The sequence below is a fragment of the Aethalodelphis obliquidens genome, unplaced genomic scaffold (genome assembly GCF_003676395.1).
Source record: "Aethalodelphis obliquidens isolate GAN/ISIS:26980383/991018 unplaced genomic scaffold, ASM367639v1 scaffold7, whole genome shotgun sequence".
NCBI lineage: Eukaryota > Metazoa > Chordata > Mammalia > Artiodactyla > Delphinidae > Aethalodelphis > Aethalodelphis obliquidens.
In genome coordinates this window covers 8519372-8546963 of record NW_020837951.1, presented here as the reverse complement: position 1 = coordinate 8546963, position 27592 = coordinate 8519372, and the positions used below count along the sequence as shown (strand labels likewise).

The following is a 27592-nucleotide window of genomic DNA, read 5'->3' as shown; positions in this document are numbered from 1 at the left end:
CAGAGAGGCGCCAGCTTGTGTTCTGATGATCAAGGCCAGAGTTCACATTATTGTTGTTTTCTGAGATACAACAGGAACTAAGGAAGGCCTAGCCACATCTGTGGTAGGGACTGTACACCCTTTGTTTTGAAAAGAGAAATACTGAAGCCTTCTTTTTTTTCTTCTTTATTTTCAAAATCTTTTCCTTTTCAACTGAGCTTAGTCTTTTAAAAAAACCAGATGTGTACACAGTATCAGGGGATTCATAGTTTCCTTAGCAAAACTATTTGGCTGGGAGCCAGCTCAGTCCCACCTCTGATCAGCTACAGAGCTCCCGGAGGAGGGCCACTGGCGGCTCTGATGTAATCTGCTTTGCACGTGGAGGCCAGGTCAGCTTGGCAAAGGGCAGTGCAGCTTGTTCTGTGAACAATTGTATTGTGTCCAGCTCAGACCAAGTGGGTGAAATGAGCCAGAAGTAAAGCTGCATTCTCACAGAATGCTCTGAGAAATGGTCTCCCTGCTGGCCTGTGAGCCACTTAGAGAGCAGTTCCTGGACACAGCCCTGGTAGCTCTGGTTTGAAAACTGGCCAGTGGCCAGTCCATCAGCCGCTGGGGCTGCTTTCTGTGAGATGAACTGATTGGCGTCTCTTCCTGGCAGACTTTCACGTGTGACAACAAAGCTGCTCATCAGACTCCAGATAAAGGCGAGCAGGTCCCTTACCTTTCTGAGCCTGTTTCCTTTATCTGTGAATGAGAATGATAATAGTACTCACTGTGCACAGTTGTTACGAAAATGAAATGAAATGATATAGGTAGAGCTCTTAGCGCCGTGTCTGTATGTAGTAGGCATCCAAACATTTTTTCGGGAAGAAAGGGAAGATTAGTTGATTGGAAGGAGGTTGCGAGGGAATCTGAGGCTCCCTGTGGCCAAACCAAAAATCCAGCAGCCAGTGTTCTGGTCGGCCTCTGGGGACGCGCCTGCTTCTCCATGGGACCTGAGTCCCTTCGGATTTGTTTATAGAGTGGCTGAGATGGAAGAGCTTGGCCAGGTTCCCTAAGGGTCTGTTATGGGCCAGGCTTGTGTCTTGGCCCCAGGGAGTTCACCATAAAGCCAGAAGTTCTCAGTCTTTTTCCGATCACGGGTTCTTTTGGGAATCTGACAATATCACATATGAACCTGCCCTCAGATAAATACATAGATATATACATTTCCATTTAATCTGAGTGGGTTTGCTGCCTCCCCTGCCCACTGCCCCCCAAAGTCTGTACATGAACACTTTAGAGGTCTGTGGACAGCAGGCTGAGGAGCTGTGGTCGCATGGAATCAAACAGACCTGAGTTTGCACCTTAGCTCTACAACTTGTTGCCTGTATGATCTTGGGTTGTCTTTCAGCCTCTGACCTTCCTCATTTACAAAATAGGAAGAATCGTTTCAAGTGATTTTTGAAGATTAAATGAGAATCATGGATGTAAAGGGTTTAGCTCAGCACTTGACATATAGTAAACAAGTAATATTAGCCTTAAAAAGGGTGGTATTGTAGTGGGAGCTACAAGCTGAAAGGAAGGTTAGCCTTGGGCCTAAGTGCTGGCGGTGGGGTTGAGATTGTGTCCTGAAGATGAAGAATTAGGAAGAGACAGAGAGGGAATTCGGATGACTTGGTTCCAGTCCAGGCTCTGCTGCTAACCTGTTCTGAGGCCTTAGGCAAGTCCAAGTCTAGGTCTCAGGACCCTTATGTATTAGCAGAGATTGGACCAGGCAAAGGTTCCCAACATTTTGCCCTGGAGGACTGCTTTAACGTTTCTCATGGACTCATATACACACACACACACACACACACACACACACACACACACACACAGACACACACACACACACACACACACACACACACACACACACACACACACACACACACACACACACACACACACACACACACACACACACACACACACACACACACACACACACGTACGTAGTTCTTAATGACTGAAACCCCAGCTCAAACTCGCCTTACTGGCTTATGTAACAATGTCCAGGGAGAGACTAGACTTCATGTATTGCTTGGATGGCGCTGCTCTCTCCACCTGGAGGTCCCTGGAGACGTTCAGGGAGGTGGTTTCTCTGTGCTGGCTCCCCTCAGGCGGCCCCCTCCTCTGTGGTTCCAAGATGGCTGCCAACAGCTCATTGTGAGGGCAACCCCTGCAGAAAAGACCTTCCTCTTCTTCAGTAGCTCCATTTGATGTCCTGGAACAGAGACTCTGGGGTTGATGGCCCTGGCTTGAGCCCCATCCTGCGCTTCGTGATCTCATCACCCTGACCAGGAAACAGGAGGCTCTGGCTGGCCAGGTCTCAGAAACAGGCCTTCCCGTGGAGGTAGGGTAGGGGGCCAAGGCCGCAGGGACTGAGATGGGAGAACTGGCAGTTCCTCAGGGAAAGTTGGTGCTCGGACAGGAAGAGGCTGAGGGATGGCCAGAACCGCCCACAGACCCTCTTCCCTCTTGCACTCTTCCATCCAGCTCTCAGCTTTCTCCCCTGATCAATCTGCTGATACCCCATGCATGCGTCATTAGCCTAGTCACCGAATGTTCATGATTCCTCTTGGCTTTAATCGAGACTATTTAAAAAACAGTTATTGAGCACTTAGGCTCAACTTACTGAGTTAGATACTGTGCTAAGCATTTAACCTGCATCATCTAATTCTGTTTTCACAAAACCCACTGAGGCCGATATTTTAAACCCATTTTATGGATGAGGAAGCTGAGGTTCTGGAAAGTGAAGTAACTTGCTCAAAGCCACATAGCTGGTGAGTTTCCTTACTTAGGGCCCCCCGCATTTTTCTGAACATGACTCCAGTAGAATCCCCTGTTCTTCCAGACTTCATTTATCACAGGGCTGGGAGGCAGTGTTAGCATTTTCCCTTCCAAATGCTACCTCCAAACAATTATTCTTTCCTCGTTGTATAAACCCTCCTTCATTTGAGGCTCATTACTTCTGGTTATATTCATTTATTTATTTAATAGACACTGACTGCACATGGTACCGGGCTCTGTGCTAGGTTCAGGGGGTCAGCAGTAAACTGGATGTAGCCCTTGCCATCATTAGCTCATAGTCTGGTGGGGGAGACAGACGTGATGGAGGGGATTACAATCCAGGGGAATCAGTGCTAGGCTGGGAAAACCAGAGGAGAGGTGTGGGCAGTAGGAAGGGAGGCCAGGAGACTGGATTGGAGTCTGTCCCATTAATCTAGGTGAACGACAGAGATGTAGAGTGGCCGGGCTCAAGAGAATATTAAGAGACCGAATGATAGCACTGGGTGATTGATTGGATTTGGAGGGAGATGACAGGGAGGCGCAAAGGAGGCCCCGCTTGGGTCCTTGGCAGCGGCACTCTTTGAGGCGGTGAGTGCAGAGGAGGAGGAGCAGTTGTGAGAGGGGAGATGACGGAGAGGAGAGAGGTCTGGGCGTGTGAGCCCAACCATGCAGCAGGTAATTGGGTATTTGCGTCTGGGAGTCAGGGGATAGATCCAGCTTGAAGATGCAGTTATTGCAGCCACCTGCATTCGAAGCCGCAGGAGTAGATGAGATTGCCCAGGGAGCAACAGAGGCCCACGTGAGAGCCTTGGGGCTTATGGGAAGGGCAGAGGAGAAGGGGCTGAGAAAGAGCAGCCTGGGCACGAGAAGAACACCCAGAAAGGCTAGTGTCTTGGAAATCAGTGTCTCAAGGATAACGGGATGCTACAGAATGGGTCATTTAAAAGGACTAAAAAAAGAGTCTTTTATGTTTAGCAGCACGGTGGTGCTAGGCTCAGCAGGAGCTGTTCTGCGGGGGTGTGAAATGGAAGCTGGGCTGTAGCAGCTTGAGCGGTAGATGTGAGGAAATGGAGAGAGCAGGTGTAGGCGATGCTTGAACAGTGGCTCTAAGGAGAAAGATGAGAAGAAGGGGGTAGCTGGAGGGGTTGAAGACGTTCAGGGAGGTGTTAATATTCCTCTTTTCTTTTCAGCAGAAAGAGCCTTGGGGGTGTACATATTTTGAATGGAAAGAGCCAGTACACCGGGAAAAATTAAAGATGAGGAGAGAGAGGGAATACATAATGAAGTGAAGTCCCAGCGAAGGTAGGAGAGGCCGAGGCCTGGGACCTCTTCATCGTAAAAGGCGAGTCTGCAGAAAGGAAAGATACAGACACAGGTCTGCTTGCAGGTGTGGTGCAAGAAGGTTCACGGCTCCTCTTTCCTCGGTGAAATAGGAGGTGAAGGCGGGGAAGCAGGAGGAAAGCTTGAGGGGTTTGGGGGGAGCTTGAAAAAACCACTCCAGGGGAAAGAGAAGGTTGACTATGGAAATATAGGAAGACTTGTGGGCAGAGCCGCTGGAAATAGAGGTTGTGGCTTTTAAAGTAGCCCCAGGGCATGAGGGTCGCTGGTTCTCTCTAGTTGCACTTTGCAGCCTAAAGAGAGGGGCACAGGAAGGCAAGTGGTTGGATCCATCCATGATGAGCAAAGCAGATTTTTTGAAGGACCATGGGGCAAGGGACCTAAAAGTACTGGCTAAGAAGGGGCTGAAGTGACAAATGATAAGGGATCCATCTGCTCAAGAGGAAAAGGGCCACCAAGGACTCCAAGGCGTGGTGAGAGGGAAGGATGGGCACAGCAGTGGGGCGGGGGTCAAGGAGCAGGTGAGGATTAGAAGGTTAAAGGTTGTGGCCCGAGACTGGAACTTCAGGTTTCTGATGCAGCGCAGTCCTGGGTAATTTGGAGAAGGAGGTGACTGGAGTGATAGGTGTGTAACAGTTGCTGAAATGACCATGGTCGTTCACAGTGATGTTGATGTTACCCAAGGAATAAGGCAGGGTTTGCTATGGAGAGGAAGGCAGTGGTCCAGATTCTGATCTGCTTGCTATCTCTAAAGTTTTACCTTTCCAGAATGTAAAAAAAAAAAAAAAAAAAAAAAAGGGACTCATATATATGTAGCCTTTTCTGACTGTCTTTTCACTTAGCCATATGCATTTAAGATTCATCCATGTCTTTATATGGCTTGATGGCTTTTTTATGAGTACTGCTCATTGTATGGATTTACTAGTCTATCCATTCACCTTCTGAAGGACTTACAGTTTTTGATGATTATGAGTAAAACTGCTATAAACATATGCATGCTGGGTTTTTTTTGGTGTGGACATAAGACTTCAAATAAACTGGGTAAATATCTAGGAGTACAGTTGCTGGATCACGTCTGTACCATTTTGCATTCCCACCAGCAAAGAGTGAAAGTTTGTGTTGCTTCAGGAAGAAATAAAATTGTCTTTATTCACAGATGACATGATGGTCTATACAGAAAATCTCAAAGAAATCTATTTTTAAAGCTCCTGGAACTAATAAGGGAGTATAGCAAGGTTGCAGGGCACAAGATCAATATATGAAAGCTTCCCTATATACCAGCAATGAAGAATTGGAACTTGAAATTTTTTAAAAAAACACCATTTACAGTAGCACACACATACTCGAGAAATACTTAGGTATAAATCTAACAAAGTATGTACAGGTTCTGTATGTGGAAAACTATAAAACACTGATGAAAGAAATCAAAGTAGATTGAAATAGAGAGGTATTCCATCTTCATGTATTAGAAGACTCATTATTAAGATGTCAGTTCTTCACAGCTTGTTCTATAGATTCAATTCAATCCTAATTGAAATCCCAGCAAGCTGTTTTATAAATATCAGCAAACTGATTCTAAAGTTTATATGGAAAAGGCTAAAGATGTAGGATAACCAGCACAATACTGAAAAAGAATGAAGTTGGAGGACTCACTCTACCTGATTTCAAGACTGATTGTAAAGCTATAATAATCAAGACAGCTTGGTATTGGCAAAAGAATAGACGACCAGGATTATGAAACAGAACAGAGAGCCCAGAAATAGACCCAGACAAATATAGCCAACTGACCTTTGACAAATGCATGAGGGCATTCAGTGGAGAAAGAGTAATTTCTTCAACAAATGGTGCTGGAACAATTGGAACTGTTTTTGTGTACGTGAAAAAATGAACCTAGACACAAGAGTTTAGGCCTTTCATAAAAATTAACTCAAAATTGATCACAGACCTAAATGTAAAACACAAAACTATAAAACTTTTAAAAGAAAACGCAGAAGAAAACCCTACATGACCTTTGGTGATGAGTTATTAGATATAACACCAAAGCACAATCCATGAAAGAAAAAATTGGTAAGTTGGACTTCATTAAAATTAAAATCTTCTATTCTGCAAAAGACATTTTTAAGAGAATTAAAAGACAAAGCACAGACTGGGAAAAATATTTGCAAAACACATATCTGATAAAAGACTTGAATCCAAAGTATATTCTTAATACTTAACAATAAGAAAACAACCCAGTTAGGGACTTCCCTGGCGGTCCAGTGGTTATGACTTTGCCTTCCAATGCAGGGGGTACAGATTTGATCCTTGGTCTGGGAGCTAAGATCCCACATGCCTTGTGGCCAGAAAAAACAAAACATAAAACAGAAGCAATATTGTAACAAATTCAATAAAGACCTTAAAAATGGTCCACATCAAAAAAAAAAAAAAAATCTTGAAAAAAGAAAACAACCCAATTAAAAAACAGGCCAGGGACTTCCCTAGTGGTGCAGTGGTTAAGAATCCACCTGCCAATGCAGGGGACGTGGGTTCGATCCCTGGTCCAGGAAGATCCCACATGCTACGGAGCAACTAAGCCCATGCACCACAACTACTGAGCCTGTGCTCTAGAGTCTACGAGCCACAACTACTGAGCCCGAACGCTGCAACTACTGAGCCGACACGCTGCAACTACTGAAGCCCGCGCACCTAGAGCCTGTGCTCTGCAACAAGAGAAGCCACCCCAATGAGAAGCCCATGCACTGCAATGAAGAGTAGCCCCGCTTGCCGCAACTAGAGAAAGCCCGCGCACAGCAACAAAGACCCAACACAGCCAAAAAAAAAAAAAAAAAAAACAGGCCAAATATCTGAGTAAGTACTTTACCAAAAAGATGTAACCAAGGGCAAATAAACGTGAAAAGATGCTCAGCATTATTTGCCATCAGGGAAATGCAAACACTATGCACCTATTAGAATGGCTAAAAAACAAACAAAAAAACAACCCAAAACAAACAAACAAAAAACCTCACGAAACCTGACAATACCAATTGTTGGCAAGTAATTGGAGCAACACAAACTCTCCTTTGTTGCTGGTGGGAATGAAAAATGGTGCGATCCAGCAATTGAACTCCTCAATATTTATCCAGTTCATTTGAAATCTTACATCTACACACATACACATATTCACACACACACACAGATACACAAATAGCACACAAATATTTATAGCAGCTTTATTTATAATAGTCAAATACTGAAAGTAACTAGGATGTCCTTCAATAGGTGAAAGGATAGGCAAACTGGTAAATTCATACAATGGAATAGTCTTCATTGGAAAAAAAAAAAAGAATAAGCCATCAAGCCATATAAAGACATGGATGAATCTTAAATACATATTGCTAAGTGAAAGAAACCAGTCTGCAAAGGCAACATAAGTGTGATTACCTCCCCCATTTTTTTTTTGACGTTCTGGAAAATGCTGAAAAAAATTCTGGAAAGCTAAAATTATAGAGATGGTAAACAAATGAGTGGCTGCCAGAGGTGTGAGAAGGGGAGAGCTTTGAGTAGGTGAAGAACAGGGGATTTTTCAGGGTGGTGAAACTATTCCGTATGATACTATAATGTTGGATACATGCCACTGTGCATTTGTGAAAACCCTTAGAACTTTACAGCACTAAGAGTAAACCTCTTAGTGCTAACTATGCAAATTTTAATCATTGTGGAGATTAAGGGGTCCTAGGATGGAATGTAGAACATAACAAGTGAACCTAACTGGATTGTAAATGTATGAAACAACCTCCCTGAGAAGGGTGAGGGGAAAAGGTGCTGGCCTAAGTAACTTTGGAAATGAGGGAGCCTGAAAGACTAAAGACAAAAGGAACTGTATATAAGCACTGTACTCTGATCAAGTTGTTTCCCAAGGGCGGATGGGTAACAATTCTGGAGCCATTATGCATGAACACTGGAATTGAACAATTAAGGAAATGGGTGGCAGATGGTGGGACCCAGGTTTCTCTCACCTGTTGGAGTAGAAAGTTGTAGACAAGCAAGAGGAGGCTAGAGTGATCCATATGGTAATGGATTGGAGGTGGAGACATTAGTAGGAAGTCATATTTAGCTTAATATAGATACAGATGGTTACATATAGAAATATTTATAGGTATGTATATATACAAGAGTTAGGGTACACACACACACACACACACGCACACACACACACACACACACACTTCCTTGCTCTGCATCTGAGAGGACCTAGAAACAGTGATACCTAAGTAGCACGAGCACACGTAGCTCCCAGATCTTGGTTTCTAATACCATTATCTAATAAAAGGAACCAGGGGGCACTTCCCTGCTGGTCCAGTGGGTAAGACTCTGTGTCCCAATGCAGGGGCCCGGGTTCGATCCCTGGTTGGATGCCTGGTCGGGGAACTAGATCCCACATGCATGCCACAGCTAAGAAGTCCGCATGCTGCAACGAAGATCCCGCATGCTGCAACTAAGACCCAGCTGGCGCAGCCAAAATAAATAAGTAAATAAATAAATAAAATATTTTTAAAAAAAGGAACCAAGGCTCCTTGGAGAAATGGCTGGTTTCGGAGTGGGACAAGAAATGTACAGGATGAGGCGGTAGCATCTTGTAGTTCCAGAAAGTAAGGAGGTGCTCATACAAACCAACCAAACAATGCTGGGGGCATGTCGAAGCCAGCTCTCAGCGGCCAAAGCTGGAACAATTTGAGTAAGGAAATAAATAACATAGTATTGGATCAAAACCCCAAAGTATCCATGAGTCCATTCTGATGTAAACAAATGATGGAATAAATAAATGGGGGAGACTAGACAAACCTCCTATGCAGAAGAATTCCAAATACTCTATGTAGATATTTTGCCCTCAAGAAGGTGGAGCACAACTGCCTCCTTCCTTCCATAGCGACTTCCTTCCAAAGTTTGAGGTGATAGTATTATTTATGCAACCAGTTCCCTATTGGTGGGCATATTCTTTTGCTTTATAAACAGCGCTTCAGTGAACCCTTGTATGTATATCACTCTACATTTCTGTATTTTTGTAAGATAAATATTCCAGGGAGAATATAACTTTTAACAGCTTGAAAGATATATTCAAGTGGTTCTTCAAAATGGTCCTGTGAATTTATACCCCTGCAAACAGTGTATGAGTATCAGTTTCTCCACACTCTTGGCACACTGTGTGACTCACAAAGGGGTAATGTATCCTCTTTAATATAAACCCCTTTTAGTAATCAAGAGTCAGAGGACAGGTGTCCCAATAGAAAGGTGGATGAAGGACCTGAACACGTACTTCACAGGCAAATAATACAAATGGCCTATAAATATTTGCAACAAAAAACTTAAAAAACGTGCAAAAATATGTTAACTGAGGAGTCATGAAAGAAATGTAAAATAGAAACAGTGAGACATTAGTTTGTCCACTAAGTTAGTAAAGAAAAAAAGAGCTGTAGTAACTGGTATTAGCCTGCTCCAATTTTTATGGATCAACAAATAAAACTTTTGGAAGCCAAGTTTTTAAATATATACTTTTGAAAAAAGGTACACATACCTTTATTCACTCTACCTTACAGGAATTTATCCTCAGACCTTAATTAAAAATGTATAAAGATATATGTATAAATATGTTCACCACAGCATTGTCTATCACAACAAAGTAATTCGAAATAAGCTACCCAACAGTAGGAGGTTCCTTGATGAGGAGACATCCCTGAGATGAAATGCTTGGCAGCTGCTAAAAATATGTTGATATTCTTACATATTAATAAAAATTCTTGTGATAGTATGATTAATATATACCAATTTAATTGAAAAAGAGAAACATGTTCTATGACTAGACAGACATATGTTCTGAGACATGACAAACATATGTTCCAAGAAGGACACATACCACAGTGTTTATCAGGGGTCTGTATGTGAGAACGAGCTTGCAAATGACTTCTGTCTCTTGTGCTTATCTCTGTCCCTTTGTTTTCTACATTAAGCTTCTCTTAAATTTTGTAGTTAAAAAACAATTAAAACAGTTTAAAACCATGCTGATTCTCCCTTTGTAATGTCTCTCTCCTCTGCCCCTTTCCTCCATCTCCTTCAACACTGCCCTCGCTCAGGCCTCCTGTCTCTCACTTAGACCATCGCCTCAGCTTCTTGATGGGTGTCCCTGCTCCTGCAGAAGGGTCTAGCCTGTCACTCCTGTGCTCAGAAGCCTCTGGAACTCTCCTTGTGCAGCATAGTGTCCCCTTGTTTCTCCAGACCCCCTTCCCTTCTAAGTTCAGCCTCCCTCCCGCCCCAACCCCACGGGGCACCTGCAACACCAGTCCTGTCCACCCGCTCAGCTCTCCCTGGTCTCCTCACCTGTTGAGGGTCTACCCATCTTTCAAGGCCCACCTCCTCTAGGAAGCCTTCTTTTCTCATTATCTCCCCCATACTCCAGTTCACTTGGTTTGAACTTGTTTGATGGCCATGATCACCAGCTGCCTTTTAATACAGTGATTTCTGGACTGACAGGTCTGGACTCGCAGTGCCTGGAGCACACAGTAAGGGCTTCGTGAAAGTCTGCTGAAGTGAACTGATCCAGAGTTGCCTCTGAACACCACCTGAGTCAACTCTGCCACGTTCCGTAATTATGCTTTAAATAGGTGTGATTTTTTTTGACACATAAGAATCTATTAAATTATACATATAAACTATCACACTTGAGATTTATGTGGCATAAAAGTGTGCATGTATTAAAATATAAGGTTTATGGGCATATCACCTAGAAAAAATCTTGCTATATGGAAAATCTTTCTTCCATAACTGGCTAGTAACATTTGAGTCTGAACTTAATTTTAGGCAATTCCTTGGAAAAAATGATTCTATGGAAACCCAGGCACGTCCTGGAGGCAACCACAGATAATTACACAGAGAAAACTTTTCTATAATATTCCTGCTTAATATAAGAAGCCAAATTTTGATTCTTGGTGATTTAATTTTTTCTTGTTTTCTCATTGAAAAGTGACAGTATTTCAGTAAAGGGAAGACATTTGGTTGCAGCAGTAAACATGCTTTGATAACTCTGGACTATCCTTAACTCTTTTAGTCTTTGTAAAATTTAGAGGTTTTAGATGCTTAGCCTTCCTTTTCATTCCACGTCTCCCCCATTGTCTGCCCATCTCTCCTCCTTTCTTTGCGGTGCTGTCATTGCACTCTTGGGCATCCGTGTTTCACATAGAGCTGTTGTTATAGTCATGAAACATAAACAGGAAAGCAAACCACTGCCCAGTGTTTCTCAGCATGAAGCTCCTCTTGTTTCATTGAGGCATCGTGTGAGTCAACTAGACACTGATGGATGACTTTCTTGTTCCCACCAAAGGACTCAGGGGCTCGAGGATGGTCAAGTGTGAGTGATATTCTGAACGAAAAGTACCAGTATATCCTTTTGGCATATGCTGTCTCCAGAAAAACATGCCCTTTTACCTGCATTGCTTTACAGAACTTTAAGAGATGTTTTTGTATCACTTAAATTATTGGGCAAACCTCTCCTAGAAAATGAAATTTGTTGTAATTGTGCAAATATAGGTGAGTCCTTCTTGTCTTGGGTCTGGCTGGAGATATGGATCTCATAGGTGGTACTGCCAGCATGCATATCCCTTTGTCTGGCCATTTGTCCATCCGTCCATCCATCCATCCATCCATCTCCCCATAACTGGGATCCTTCTGAGCAGAAATCCTGTCTGATACATCTCAAAATTTCCTGAAGCACCTTTAGGGAGACCCATATGTCGATGGAGGACCACTAAGTCCCCTGGCTAATGATGGGAGTACTTATTTCTCACAGCACCACTATGCATATTGGAGAGCTGGTGCTGACGGCATGGGACCCACTTGTAGGGTTAGGTGTCATAAAGGAACCCTCAACCTCCTGCAACCCTAGGGTTTGCTCTGTCAGTCTCCCAACCTCTTAGAAATCCCATAGAAGTAGTGGGCGGGGTAACTTGGTTGGTCCGGCATTTAACAACTTTTCTGGTGTGTGTGTGTGTGTGTGTGTGTGTGTGTGTCTGTGTCTGTGTGTGTGTCTGTGTTTGACTCTACAGGTCAGTTTTTGGGTTGTACGAGAAATTCTAACAGCACAGACTTTAAAAATAAGGGCAGAAATCCTGAGCCATTTTGTGAAAATAGCCAAGGTAAGCGTTTTATTATTACTTTTCCCCTTCCTTTCTTTTTTGTCGCAAAAAGGTGTTTCCTTGGTACTTTGGGTGACGATTTGCTCTGGATGAGCCGGGCAGGGTTCAGACACGGGGCTCTGGCCCAGCTTCCCCAGGCAGAGGCAGCTGTGGGACCAGCCTGGCTGCTTGCTGGGCCTCCCAGCCCCTGTGCATGCACAGGCAGGTGCCCTCCGCCCTGTGGTTTTGGCAGCCAACCATTCTTTGTAGCTGGCCTTTCACAGACTCTCCACGAGGCCCCAGTGGCTACCTCTGGAATCCATTCATCCTCCTATTCAGATTTAGCCAGTGCCGGGGGTTGATGGCTTTTAGTCAGCATTGGAGGTTGTGACACCATCACATCCTGCACAGTTTATTCGCGGTCAGCAGAGCTCACCCCACCCCATCTTGCACTTGAGGCCCGGGCCCTGCTGCCCCGACCCCACCCCCTGGGTCTGCCCTGGTAGGGTTGGTCCTTGCCGGTTATTGGGCACCAGGCTCACGTCTTTACCCCACTTGCCCCTCCTCTTCCCTCATCTCTGCCAGCCCAGGCTGTGATCCCACGGGCCTTCCTGGACCACTCTCATCTCTTACACAGTCCTGCCAGCCCCTCCCAGCCCACTGCTCCCCACCACGGGGCTCGCCTGACTCAGCGGAGCACCGTCCTGTCTGTTTACTGCCCGCTTTGTGTGTGCACGTTGTCTTCCCACCGAGGTCCTAGGCCAGCTCACCTTCACTGCGGCCCCTCTCTGGCCAGGTGCCATAGCTGCTGCTTTACAGAAATGATTTCATTTGAAGATGACATTATTATTATCCCATTTCCGGAGGAGGAAGGGGAGGCTTAGAGAGGTGGGTGTCCACGCCCAGGCCCCATGGTCAGTCGGAGCGTGTCTCTCTGCCTTCAGGAGAGCTGCTCTGCTGCCCCTCACAGCAAGTTTGTGTTCATCCAGCTCTAAGTATGTTAGGGGCATGGACACTTTTACGTCCTGTGCATTCTGAAGTGCCTGGAACTGTTGCTGGGCGTAATGATACTTGTTGCTCTCGGTGAGTTCGTGCTGGGCCACAAGAGAAAGTGGGATGAAGTTCCAGCCCATCTGGTGCTTTCAGTTTGGAAGTTTCCAGTCCCTACCCAAGGGATCCAAAACGATTCCTCCTTAAGCTCTGCCATCTTCTGATGGTGGATCATCACGCTGGCGCTGTGCCCTGGGTATGTTCTTGTTCGAGCCTCCTCCTTTCTCTGGGCCTTGGTTTCCCATCTATAAAATGGGAAAGGGGTGGATTAGATAATCTCCCAGAGAACCTTCACCTCTAAAAGAAATTCTGTGACAGGCATAGCCATTCAGATACAAAGGATGAAATTCAGCTCACTCAGAATCTATTATTACACACAGCAAACGATTAGGGAATATTACGAGATGTATGAAATGCAGTATTAACTTGTGTGGTAAGGGAGAAATCTCCAGGTAGGAACAGAGCCGTGAGGACTAGGCATAAGGGCTTTTCGTGGATTTGTTCATTTTACTAAGCCCTGCTCTGTGCTGTACTAGGACCTAGGGATATGATGGTAGATACTGCTTCATCCCGGCTCTCAGGGCACACACAGTCCAGGGTGAGAGAGGGGCAAGTGCACGCAAATACAGTCCAGTGGGCTGAGGAAATGCACAGGCTGCCGTGGGAACATGCAGGTGGGGTGGGGTTGGGGACAAGTCTTCCTGACAAAGAACAAGCAGCCCACGCCACACTGCCCGCTCTCCTGGGTGCCAGGCACTGGTCTAGCAGTTTATGTGCACCATCCCACGCGGCAGAGGTGCTGTGATTACCTTCCTCATTTTAAATATGAAGATGTCGAGGCTCAGAAGGCTTAGGTAACTTGCCACAGAACACACCAGTAGTGGGAACCCGGGTTAGAACCAGGCCTCTTGGTTCCGTGGAGCCTGCCGGCTACACAACTTTCACCGACTCCTGGGAGTGAGAAGTGGGACCCGGGTCCTGTTGGCAGGTTTCCCTCAGCATAAAACCAAGAGCAGAGCAATTACATTTTTCTGCGCTCACCCTCACCTGTGTCTCCTTCTGTTGCCCTCTGTGGTAAGGAACTTGTCTGAGATGGAATTAAATCCAAATGTTCTCACTAATTTGGGGCCTGGTTCAGAGAAGCATGGTCAAGTGGCTGGGAAGCTGGAGCTCCGTGCTCCCAGCTGAGGAGATCGTGCAGATTGATAACATCTTTCCCCAGCCTCCCGCTTCCGGGTGTGAAGGTAATCTCAGTAGACCCATGTTGATGTTGTTGGCACAGCGGAGGTTTCAGTTTACAAAGGCCTGCTGGGACAGTTCAGATTCATCTAAAAAAAGAACAGAAAGGACATTATCAAACCTCATCCCGAGCCATGTTTCTGTCCAGCAGCCAGACTAGTCAGCTTATGGAATTTTGCAAATGTTTTAGATGCAGACTCACCTTTTGACAATCTGAAAGAAAAAGAGCATATGGTTTCTGTGAACTTTCTAGAACTGTATTTTCTACATGAGATATTTTTAAGTGTAATTGAATTTCATAAATATGACAGTATTTGGTAACACTTGAACATGTTTTTGTTCTGTTGTTTATAGCAGCAAAATAATCTATTCCATATCTTTTTTTCTTTTCAGAAACTTCTAGAACTCAACAACCTTCATTCTCTCATGTCTGTGGTGTCAGCATTACAAAGTGCACCCATCTTCAGGCTGACAAAAACCTGGGCTGTAAGTTAATCTTCCTAAGTCTGTTCCTTTGGTTTGGGCCGTCCTTTCTTTGGTGAAGTTCTCCATTCCTTAAGCCCCAGAAGCCTTTCTCAGTCTGCCCTTTGCCAACGACGGAGGATGACTGTGGGTTAATGAAGTGTCCCCTGGCCACTCTCTCTCCTTCAGTGACCTCAGCCTCGTTTTGGGACAGGGAAGCTGTGAGGAAGCCAGCGTGGCCGGGGACCCTTCTGGACCTGACAACATCATGTATGATGGCGGGGTCAGTGGCATGACTTCTGCCCTCCGCTTCAAACTGCCCCTGGGAAGCCTTGCAGTTGCGCTGGGCTGCTGGCTGTGCAGCTAAGAGTTTCTTTGGAGGAACCTGTGACCCTCATGTAGGGAAAAATAATTTTTTTTTCCTGAAGGCCATGGATAATTTCAGCCCAGAGGTGGAGTCTGACAGTTATATAATTGAGTCTGTAGGAAAGTTTTCTGCTGTAAAAATACTTTAAAAATATCTCAGACCTCTTTATCCTCCTTAGCTTGGCACCGCGCCTGACGGGGGAAGTCATTGCTATTTCCATCACTCATTAGCATTCACCTCCTGGCCCGCCTGGTCTGGGGTCTCTCACAGCCACACAGCCCAAGCCTTTCAAGACCTGTTTATGTCCCACAGAACTGAAGGAAACTGTATGGAGTTGTCAGCTGTGCTTCTGCAACTAACTCACTTCCGAACTTCTTTCTGCCAGTCTGCGGGGCTGGGCTCTGTTTCAGACTTGGCTAGTTCAGGGGCCTTTAAAATACTTAGGGATTATGTTGTAGGTTGTCAGAAGTGAGCCTTGTTTCTTTAAATTGCAATTTTCCATAGATCAAGCCATAGCAAAGTGGAGTGAGAGGTTTTAGCCTGGAGTCAAAAGACTGGGTCTGCATTCAGGCACCGTCTGTGCAGAGTGATTCTGTGGGACTCGTCTCCTCTTATCTACTTAGGGAGGTTGGCCTGGATCTGTGGTTCTCCGTTAGTGCTTTGTGGAGCCCAGGGGTTCTTTGGAACTGACTTGGGGCCAGCAGGGGCTGGGGGAGAGGACGGAGGGCACCAAGCAGACCTCCAGAGCACGGTTTCTGCCAGAGCAGCTCTGTTTGCATCAGTTTTATGTCCTGAGCTTCTGGGTGAACTTCAGTTGAGCAGTGGCTTTGGAGGTCAAAGCAAGTTTGGAAGCCACTGGTCCCTGTGGTTGCTGCCAGCCCTGTGATTCCCTGAGTCCATCTGAGCCATGACGCTTTTTTCAAAAGTTGCTTGGAGATTCTTTTTCAAATGAATTTTCCATCATTTAGGTGCTGCTATTGTTTCTTGGACTGCTGGGAGCTCTGTGTGGGCCCAGAAGAAGGAATGATGAATCTCACGGTACACAGACCTTACTGTCAGTAACACAGGGACTCTCGGTGACCCCATAAGTGGCACAGTCAGTGAGGGCAGCAGGGAGTCAGCATGAGGGGCCTGCACAGAGATGCCACCCACTCAGGGATGGGCAGGGCCCATCCATGGAGCTTTGGCCAGCGTTCTCCTCAGGATGCTGTGCCTTGCCCAGGATGGTGGGGCAGCACTGGGCCAGAACAACATCCAGGACTGCTCCATGTGGCTCGGCAGAGTCCTGTGTCAGGGTGGCCGGATCATCACTGCCATTGGTGGGTCTTTGCTGCAATGAAGATAAATCTCCCACAGCTCCTCAGAGAGCCTGGAATGAAATATCCACCCAGGACCCGTTTGAAAGCATGAGCTTCCTCACCTAACTCCCTTCCAGGCTACGTGGGTCAGCTGTTCTTCCTTACAGATTTGCCAGGCGCTGCTCTAAAAGCTTTCCCTGTATTAACTCATTTCCTCTTTTTTTAAAAAAAATAAATTTATTTATTTATTTACTTATTTATTTGGTTGTGCCAGGTCTTAGTCGCGGGGGCGGGCTCCTTAGTTGCAGCTCGCCAGCTCCTTAGTTGTGGCACATGAACTCTTAGTTGCAGCATGCCTGTGGGATCTAGTTCCCTGAGCAGGGATCACATCTGAGCCCCCTGCATTGGGAGCGCAAAGTCTGAACCACTGCGCCACCCGGGAAGTCCCCTCATTTCCTCTTGACAGCTACCCACCGTCAAGAGGAGGCACAGAGAGGTGGGATGACTTATGCAGGGTTCCCCAGCTAAGAGGCAGAGCGGGAATCAAACCGGAGCAGTCTGGCTCCGGAGTCCCTGCGCTTACCCACCACACCCCATGGAGCTCAACAAGGACAGTTCCAGTGATGCCTTGTCAGTCAAAACAAGAGAGCGGGCCTGTTTATTGTTTTGTCTCCTCTATACACAGTGCTCTAACAGGAACTTTAAGGGTGACATCAGCAGACTCTGGGTGCTGCCCAGGCCCTTGAGCCTCTGTTCTGGCTGTGGCTGCTGCTGGCCTGGCTGCTGGCCTCTGAAGCGCACCCTTCTTTTGCCATTAATTTCTGGTAGTGAGCTTAGCCACAGAAATGTTGCCAGAAAAGAACTGTTTTCCCTCTCCCTGCTTGTCCCTTGATCTGGGGAAGGGAAGTCAGAGGAGGGCCCCAGGGAGGGGACACACAGCCAGAGAGCCAGAGAGCTGCAGCCAGGCCTTGAAGGCTGCCTTTTGGCCACTTACTCCTTGGTTAGTCCATGGCTTCTGCTGCTCCGCTGGTCCCCTGGGATTGGCCGCTGACCTTGGCATCTAGCTGGTGGGAGCCAGGGAGAGGACAGGAAGCTGCGGTTACACGTCACCAAAGGACGGGGGACCCAGGGAAACAACAACTGTTCTTTTTGTGAGAAATCTCCCATTGCCTCCTAAGGGCTGAGAGCCAGGACTATTTCCTTGGTTACAGAGGGCCACTTAGCAAGGCAAAAGATGGGGAGATGCAGCATCCTGGGAGATAAGAATGGCAACTGCCAAAGGCTGTGTCAGGGAGAGGAGGTGATACACACCGTGTGGATTCAGCATGACATCTCCGAGGTCGTGTGTGGGGAGCTGTTTGTTCTGGGTAAACCCACCATTCAGCCTGTTTCAGACCAGACTCTCCCCTTTCGCCCACCTGTCCTGTTAGTCCAAGGACAGTGATTGGTGCAGAGCAGTTGGGAAATGGTGGGGGCCAAACTCGCCATCTTTCTCCTTCATCCAAATCCCCCCAGCCCAGCAGAATTGACGATGCCACTATATTCCTGACACTCTCTCTACACCTGTTGTGACAGAGCACAGAGGGCATCTACTCTGCAGTTTTGTTTACAGGTCTGCCTCCCTCTTTGATCACTTTCCTTCTTGGTGCAGTCTGATTTTTTTCTCCATATCCCAAACGACTGAGTTTACACTGGTCGTTTGAATTGTATATGTTTGTTGTGCCGAATTGTGGCCTTTTGCTACTTCTTTTCCCAGTAATGAGATTAGCCACTGAAACGCTGCCAAAAAATTGCTGCTTCCCCTCCCCCGACTTGTCCCTTGATCTGGGACTGGTGAAATCTCATGACCCTGCAGAGCAGGGAGGAGCAGGTCCACCAGCCGTAGCAGCCCCAAAGGTCAGAACTTTAATAGTCTTCATTTTGCAGAGAAGGAAACTGAGGTTCCAGGAGTTGTAGTGACCTGTCTCAGATCATGGAGCTGATGAGTGCCAGAGCCGATGTGATGTAGCTTTGCCTTGATGGACACGTAGTCCATGTTCTTGGCCATTTGCTTGATGACTTGTCTATGATGGAACCTGATGTTGGAATCAGGCTGGGCACAGGGCAGGGAAAAGCAGGCACACACACTGCTTGGGAAGTGGGGCTGGAGAAGTGAGGCTGGCACACAGGCCCCTGGGGACAGTGTATGACCAGCTCCCTGATTGCAGTCACGGGGGTTGCATTGAAACCCTGGATATCTGGGAAACCTGGATGGAAGGGGGTCACAGGTGTGGGAAGAGACCTGCTGCGTGGTTTCACTATGGATGGCCTTCAGTGAGGGCCAGCTGGTCATTAGCTGGTAGGCAGGGCAGCCTGTCGGCCTGTCCATGGCTGGCTGCTGAGTACCAGCAGCTGGGTGAGCTGGGACAGGGCAGAGGCTGACCTCGCACATAGGCTCGCACATAGTAGGCCCATAATAAATGCTGGCTAGATGCACAAACAGGGAGGGAGTCCCCTTCTGCTGGCCTGGAAAAATGCAGATAGGGTCTGATTTATCCCAACACTGGGCCCGCTTTGGAATATTGGCTGCCTCAAAGCCATGAGACCTAAGCAAGAAGTCCTATCGGCCAATTCTGATTTCCTGAGCACAGATACTGTGTGGCTCTTATTCATTCTGCAAATCAAATATTTATTGAACACCTCCTCGCCTGCTCCATGCCAGACCCCGAGGCTATGGTCAAGGCCCTTGTCTTCATGGGCTTTTATGTTATCCAGGGGAGACAGACACGTTTTTGTGGGAGAATAAACATGTGCCTAGTCTGGATGGTGCAAGAAGTGGTCAATAAATGTTTGTTGAATGCATGAAGTCACGAACCAAGGGCTGTCAGATAGGAATAAAAGTGATGCCGGAGACCAAAAGAGGAGGATGCGATAGGGACTGACTGGGTGTTCAGGGAAGGCCTGTCTGGGACCTGAGTGACAAGAGGGAGCCGGCCAGGCCAAGATGAGGGCACAGCCAGTGCAGAGCCCACGGTGGAAGAAACTCCAAGGCCAGTGTGGCTGGAGCGCAGCAGGCCTGGGGGAGATTGTGAGGGTGCTGTGGACGGGTGGCGGGGCCGTCTGGGAAGGGCTCAGCCCAGAGAGGAGTTAGGTTCTATTCTGAGGGCAGTGAAGGGTTTTAAACAGGAGACAGACATGATCTGCTTTAGAGTTGCTTTTGTTTTCTTAATTAGTGTTGCTACTATGTGAATAGCAGATTGGGATTGCAGGGGGGCCGGAGTGGAAATGAGGCCAGGTTAGAGGGTTAGGGCAGAATCCAGGAGTGAGGTGATGCTGGCTAGCATCGGGGAGGTGGCAGTGGACATGGAGAGAAGGAGGCTGAAAGGGGAGGCATTCTGAAGACAGAGGTGGCAGGATTTATGCTGGATAGGATGTCGGAGATGAAGAAAGGAAGAGACTGGAGGACGATCCCTAGGTTTGGGGCCTGAGCAGCTGGCAAGAGGGTGAAAACTTTTCTCTGATCAGGGTGGTCCCAAGAGGAGCCTGACTTATAGAGGAGTGACCTGGGGGGTATGGAATGCCTGACTATGGGCGATTCACTCATTAATTACAGTTGTATGCTATACATCATGTGTACACACATACACACACGCGCACACACACACACACACTCACACACACACTCACACACACACACACACACACACACACACACACACACTCTGCTTGCTCTGTGCACGTTCCTATCATGATTTGCTCTTTCCTACTGAATTCATCCAGAGAGTTTGATTCATCTGCAGCAGCAAAGTGAAAACTGAAGAGCTTGGTAGGGAGGAAGTCACAGCCGGTGGGTCAGGCGGCCTGGTGTGCAGGGTGGCGAGCAGGGCTCTCACTTCAGGCATCTGGGGGCACAGGGTCGTTGAGCAAATATCCCAGGAAGGCAGATGTGTGGCGTCACGTATTTTGGATTTTAGTCTTTCATGAGGGAAGTGCCTCTCCTTCCCTGTGTCTGATGTGGGCCCCAGTGGCCCCTCTAATGTTGTTGAGAAAGTGGTGACGGGCATGGGCTGCCTGTCTCAGGTGGGAGGTGAGGTGGGGGAGGGAAGGCAGAGGAAACTGACATTTGCAGCCTCTGATTACTCATCCCCCAGTCATTCCTTGGCAGCCCTGCCTGCACTGTTTCTCAGAATTATGAGTTCTGTGGATATTTGCACCCTCCTCTTCCTTGACTTTGCCACAACTTTTGTCACCCCCTTCTTGAAAACTCTCTCTTTGTTTGGCTTATTCCCTTCCCGCTGTTCTGACAGCTGGCTCCTCCCTGACTGCTTTTGTCCCTCTTACCCACTGGCTGTAAGTGTGCTGCAAGGCTCTGACCCAGCTCTCACCTTCCCCAATCCGATTCCTGTCCCGTGGGGCTCTCCCCAGCTTGGAGAGCTTCATCCATGTCCTCTGTGCCCCGGTGGTGGCTGCCTCCTTGCTCTCGCCCCAGCTGTCTCTGGAGCCCCAGGCCCACGTTCCTATGCCTGCTCCGCGGAGCCCTCTGCTCCTGTGTTCCTTTGACAGCTCACCCTTGGCGTGTCAGAAATCAAAGTTTGCTTCCAGGAAGTGATCGTGAGTGCCAGGAGACTCTCTGAGCAGACTTTTTGGACTTTGAGGCAATATGGTAGACGGGGTGATGAGGGGGAAAGTCCCTCCCTCCCAACTGCCTGCTTCAAACACACACACACAGATAAACCAAATTAAAAATCAAGAAGCAAAGCGAACCAGAAGCCAAGAAAGGGAAGTCACCATGTGCTAGAAATAAAGAATGCTCTCAGAGTCAGCATGGCGAGCAGAGTTCAGAGAAGGCGCTGTGTGGAGACCTTTGCAGCTGGCGGGGGGCTGGGGTTCCAATGTCTGCACTTGGGGGGCTGGAATTCAGCTACTCACAGGAATCAGAGAGCCAGCAAGTGTCCCTCGTCAGAAAATCTCTGCTCAGCCTGGGGAAGCCCCAAGGGAAAAAGTCCCTGTGAGAAACTGTCGCCCCAGCCTGTACCTCAGGTAGCTGTTGGGTCTCAGTACACGCGACCTGAATTGGTATGGGGACCACAGGCCAAGAAATGAGGGGCAGTGTCCCTTGCAGATTAAGAGTGTGGACTCCCAGGCTCAGCCTTGGACCTGCCTCTTATGGTAAGGATTAAATGAGTAAATATATGAAAAAATGTTTAGAACCATGCCTGGCACATAGTAAGGGTTAGATAAGTATTGACTGCTGCTGCTGCTGCTGCCGCTGTTGTTGTTGTTATTATTATTATTATTTTCAACTTTTCTTGACTATTTTCAAATGGGCTGGCAGAGGCTGCCATCACTGTAAGCCAGGCCCTCTGATTTATGACCTGGTAACATCATCATCTTCTAGCTGGTTTCCTTGCTTCTGGTCTTACTGTCTTCCTCACACCACCCATGGAGTGATCACCCTACGACATAGCTCTGGTGTTTTCACTTCCCTGATTAAGGACAATTTTTAGCACTCCCCCACCCTTTGCTGGGCTGGGGGTGTGTCTGTACTCACCACTCCTCCAGAACAGGACTCTCTGATGTAACTGTTTTTTTTTTTCTTTAAAAAAAAATTACTCCAGCAATTTTATTTATTTTTAAAAAATTAATTAATTAATTTTTGGCTGCATTGGGTCTTCGTTGCTGTGCGCAGGCTTTCTCTAGTTGTAGCAAATGGGGTCTACTCTTTGTTGCGGTGTGCAGGCTTCTCACTGTGGTGGCTTCTTTTGTTGTGGAGCACGGGCTTCAGTAGCTGTGACACACAGGCTCAGTAGTTGTGGCACACGGGCTTAGTTGCTCCGCGGCGTGTGGGATCTTCCCAGGCCAGGGCCCAAACCTGTGTCCCCTGCATTGGCAGGCAGATTCTTAACCAATGCGCCACTAGGGAAGTCCTTCCAGCAATTTTATTGTATAATTAGTGAACAAGTTAACATGAAATTGCACTATGAGACTTTTTTCTTTTTCTTTTTTTCTCCCCGCCACCACCCCACCACCCTATCCCCTTTGGTAACCATGAGTATGTTTTCCATGTCCGTGAATCTGTTTCTGTTTTGTAAATAAGTTCATTTGTATCATTTTTTTAGATTCCACATATAAGTGGTATCATATATTTGTCTTTCTCTTTCTGGCTTACTTAGTGTGATAATCTCTAGGTCCATCCATGTTGCTGCAACTGGCATTATTTCATTCTTTTTATGGCTGAGTAGTATTCCATTGTATATATGTACCACATCTTCTTTGTCCATTCATCTGTCGATGGACACTTAGGATGCTTCCCTGTCTTGGCAATTGTAAGTAGTGCTTCTATGAACAGAGTGGGTGCATGTATCTTTTCAAATTAGAGTTTTGTCTGGGTATATGCCCAGGAGTAGGATTGCTGGATCATATGGCAACTCTATTTTTAGTTTTTTAAAGAGGCTCCATACTGTTCTCCAAAGTGGCTGCACCAGTTTACATTCCCACCAACAGTGTAGGAGGTTTTGCTTTTTTTCCACACCCTCTCCAGCATTTATTATTTGTAGACTTTTTTTTTTTTTTTGTGGTACGTGGTCCTCTCACTGTTGTGGCCTCTCCCGTTGTGGAGCACAGGCTCTGGACACGCAGGCTCAGCGGCCATGGCTCACAGGCCTAGCTGCTCCGCAGCATGTGGGATCTTCCCGGACCGGGACACTAACCCGTGTCCCCTGCATCAGCAGGCGGACTCTCAACCACTGTGCCACCAGGGAAGCCCTGTAGACTTTTTAATGATGGCCATTCTGACTGGTGTGAGGTGATACCTCATTGTAGTTTTGGTTTTCATTTCTCTAATAATTAGCGATATTGAGCATCTTTTCATGTGCCCGTTGGCCATCTGTATGTCTTCTTTGGAGAAATGTCTATTTAGGTCTTCTGCCTATTTTTTGATTGGGTTGTTTGTTTTTTTGATATTAAACTGTATGAGCTGTTTGTATATTTTGGAAATTAATCCCTTGTCAGTCAGTTTTATTTTGTTTATGGTTTCCTTTGCTGTGCAAAAGCTTTAAGTTTAATTTGGTCCCATTTGTTTATTTTTGTTTTTATTTCCATTACTCTAGGAGATGGAGCTAAAAAAATATTGTGGTGATTTATGTCAAAGAGTGTTCTGCCTCTGTTTTCCTCTAGGAGTTTTATAGTATCTGGTCTTATATTTAGGTCTTTAATCCATTTTGAGTTTATTTTTGTATATGGTGTTAGAGAATGTTCTAATTTCATTCTTTTACATGTAGCTGTCCAGTTTTCCCAGTACCACTTATTTTTTTTTTTTTTGGCGGTACGCGGGCCTCTCACTGTTGTGGCCTCTCCCGTTGCGGAGCACAGGCTCTGGATGCACAGGCCCAGTGGCCATGGCTCACGGGCCCAGCTGCTCCACGGCATGTGGGATCTTCCCGGACCGGGGCACGAACCTGTGTCCCCTGCATCGGCAGGCGGACTCTCAACCAGTGCGCCACCAGGGAAGCCCCCAGTACCACTTATTGAAGAGACTATCTTTTCTATATTGTATATTCTTGCCTCCTTTGTCATAGATTAATTAATTGCCCATAAGTGTGTGGGTTTATTTCTGGGCTTTCTAGCCTGTTCTATATGTCTGTTTTGTGACAGTACCATACTCTTTTGATTACTGTAGCTTTGTAGTATAGTCTGCAGTCAGGGAGTGTGATTCCTCCAGCTTTGTTCTTCTTTCTCAAGATTGTTTTGCCTATTTGGGGTCTTTTGTGTTTCCATACAAATTAAAAAACTTTTTTGCTCTAATTCTGTGAAAAATGCCATTGGCAATTTGATAGGGATTGCATTGAATCTGTAGATTGCCTTGGGTTGTATGGTCATTTTAACAATACTGATTCTTCCAATCCAAGAATGCGGTATATCTTTCCATCTGTTTGTATTGTCTTCAGTTTCTTTCATCAGCGTCTTACAGTTTTCAGAGTACAGGTTTTTTTCCTCCTTAGGTAGAATTAGTCCCAGGTATTTTATTCTTTTTGATGCATGATATAACCATTTTGCTGCTGCTCTTTTTAATCCATCATTTTAGCATTCATTACGCTGCCTCTAGTTTTATAATAATGAATATTTTGTCAGTCTATTTTAAACTGTCATTTGAATTTTTAACCCTGGATTTCAGCGATCCCTTAGAGTTAGGGAAGATACCGAGCTTGGATGAGAGAGACGGTTTTTGGTTTGTCTCGATGGGTGTTTTTGAGGAAAACTTGCATTTGGGAATGTGGCACTTGATGAAATCCCTCGGGTAGGGAGATTCTTGCAGAGTACAAAGGACATAGTAGAGGCATTTGGGCAATGGCAGCAAATATCAAAAGGTTTCATACCTACTTCACACCTACTTCCTGACACTAGAAAACAAACCATAAACCTTTCAGCTGTGGCCAGTGGAGCATCTGCTGCCACCAGCAACATAGCCACCCAGAACCCCAAGTCACGTGTGGCAGAGATGGAAGAGCTGGCCAGAGGAATTTCCTGTTCAAACACAGCCACAATCAACTCATTCTTTCCCCTTTGATTTGTATTCACTGTTCATGCTTAGCTGCTTGTGATTGGCACCCTGTTGGCAAGTTGAGTTGAAATATTCGGAAAAGTAGAATAAGCAGTCAAATTGGTCATCACATGTCCACAGTATCCAGAATGGCCAAGTCAAAAACATACTTTGCCAGGCCAAGGTGGCCATGTGGGAAGACACGGAGTTAGCATCTCCCCACAACTAGGGCACCTGCCGGCCGCTGGTGGGGGACTCTGACGCCCAAGGAGATGGGAGGAAGCCCAAAGTGAACTGGTAGGATGTAGGGGGACTGAGGGGGCAGGAGAAGTGGAGGCCAGATAGGATCGGCGCCCCTGAGGCTGGGGAGATCAGGAGAGGCAGGCAGGAGGGGCCCTCTGGGAGAGGAGTGGAGGGCGTTTGCCCCACCCACTCGAGCTCAGGAAGCCTGCTGGGCTCCCAGGTGAGGTCCCCTGCCCTCTGAGACCAGGGGTGGGGGGCATGCCTGGGCTCCTTCTGTTCCTTGAGCCTAAGCTCCACCCCCACAGCCCCCAGGGCCTTTTCCAGCCCTGTGGGTCCTGAGCATTGCCCCTGCCCACCACACAAACCTCACCCTTGCTTAAGCCCCGCCCTCCACAGTCAAGGCCTCCCCCCTTTTTTTCCTTCTCTTTTCTCTCCTCCTCTTTTTTACTGTTGTGGTACTGATGTACCTTCTGGTTGTTGATTCATCTATATTTTAATTTTTCTATTTTTCCTAACATATATGTTAGTTTCCTAGTCTAATTTTATTTTTTACTTTGTTACTGCTGTGATTTTTGCCACCCCAGGTGGCTTGTGGGATCTTGATTCACAAACCTGGGGCTGGGCCAAAACTCCTGCGGTGGGAGCTCTGAGTCCAAACCACTGGACTAATAGAGAACCTCAAACCCCAGGGAATATTCATAGGAGTGAGGTCTCACAGAGTTCCTCATCTCAGCACCAAGACCCAGCTCTATCCAATAGCCTACAAACCCCAGTGTTAGAAGCCTCAGGCCTAACAACCAGTAAGACAAGAACACAATCCCACTCATTAAAAAAAAAAGAGAGAGAGATGGCAAACAAACATGTCACAGATGAAGGAGCAAGGTAAAAACCTACAAGACCAAATAAATGAAGAGGAGATAGGCAATCTACCTAAAAAAGAATTCAGAGTAATGATAGTAAAAATGATCCAGAATCTCGGAAATAGAATGGAGGCACAGATTGAGAAAATACAAGATATGTTTAACAGAGATCGAGAAGAACTAAAGAACAAACAAACAGAGATGAACAACACAATAACTGAAATGAAAAATACACTAGAAGGAATCAATAACAGAATAACTGAGGCAGAAGAACGAATAAGTGAGCTGGAAGACAAAATGGTGGAAATAACTGCTGAGGAGCAGAATACAGAAAAAAGAATGAAAAGAATGGAAGACAATCTCAGAGACCACTGGGACAACACTAAATGCACCAACATTCAAATTATAGGAGTCCCAGAAAAAGAAGAGAAAAAAGAAAGGGTCTGAGAAAATATTTGAAGAGATTATAGTCGAAAACTTCCCTAACGTGGGAAAGGAAATAGTCACCCAAGTCCATGAAGCACAGAGAGTCCCATACAGGATAAACCCTAGGAAAAACACACCAAGACACATATTAATCAAATTAACAAAAATTAAATTCAAAGAAAAAATATTAAAAGGAGCAAGGGAAAAACAAAAAATAACATACAAAGGAATCCCCATAAGGTTATCAGCTGGTTTTTCAGGGAAAACTCTGCAGGCCAGAAGGGAGTGGCAGGATATACTTAAAGTGATGAAAGAGAAGAACCTACAACCAAGATTACTCTACCCAACAAGGATCTCATTCAGATTTGATAGAGAAGTCAAAAGCTTTTCAGACAAACAAAAGCTAAGAGAATTCAGCACCACCAAACCAGGTTTACAACAAATGCTAAAGGAACTTCTCTAAGTGGGAAACACAAGAGAAGGAAAAGACCCACAAAAACAAACCCAAAACAATTAAGAAAATGGTAATAGGAACATACATATCGATAATAACCTTGAATGTAAATGGATTAAATGCCCCAACCAAAAGACACAGACTGGCTGAATGGATACAAAAAAAAAAAAAGACCCATATATATGCTGTCTACAAGAGACCCACTTCAGACCTAGGGACACATACAGACTGAAAGTGAAGGGATGGAAAAAGATATTCCATGCAAATGGAAATCAAAAGAAAGCCAGAGTAGCAATACTTTTATCAGATAAAATAGACTTTAAAATAAAAACTGTTACAGGAGATAAGGAGGGACACTACATAATGATCAAAGGATCAATCCAAGAAGAAGATATAACAATTA

At 46.2% G+C, this 27592-nt stretch overlaps 1 protein-coding gene across 12 annotated transcripts in view; it reads left to right on the top strand.

Moving 5' to 3' along the window:
* The window catches only part of RALGPS1 (Ral GEF with PH domain and SH3 binding motif 1), a 287901-nt gene that overhangs the window by 99786 nt on the left and 160523 nt on the right, over nucleotides 1-27592 (top strand). For all 12 annotated transcript variants that reach the window (XM_027104820.1, XM_027104819.1, XM_027104827.1 and 9 more), the window contains 2 exons: nucleotides 12204-12293; nucleotides 14955-15047. In XM_027104820.1, the coding sequence (XP_026960621.1) occupies nucleotides 12204-12293; nucleotides 14955-15047 (183 nt within the window). The remainder of the gene's footprint in view (nucleotides 1-12203; nucleotides 12294-14954; nucleotides 15048-27592) is intronic.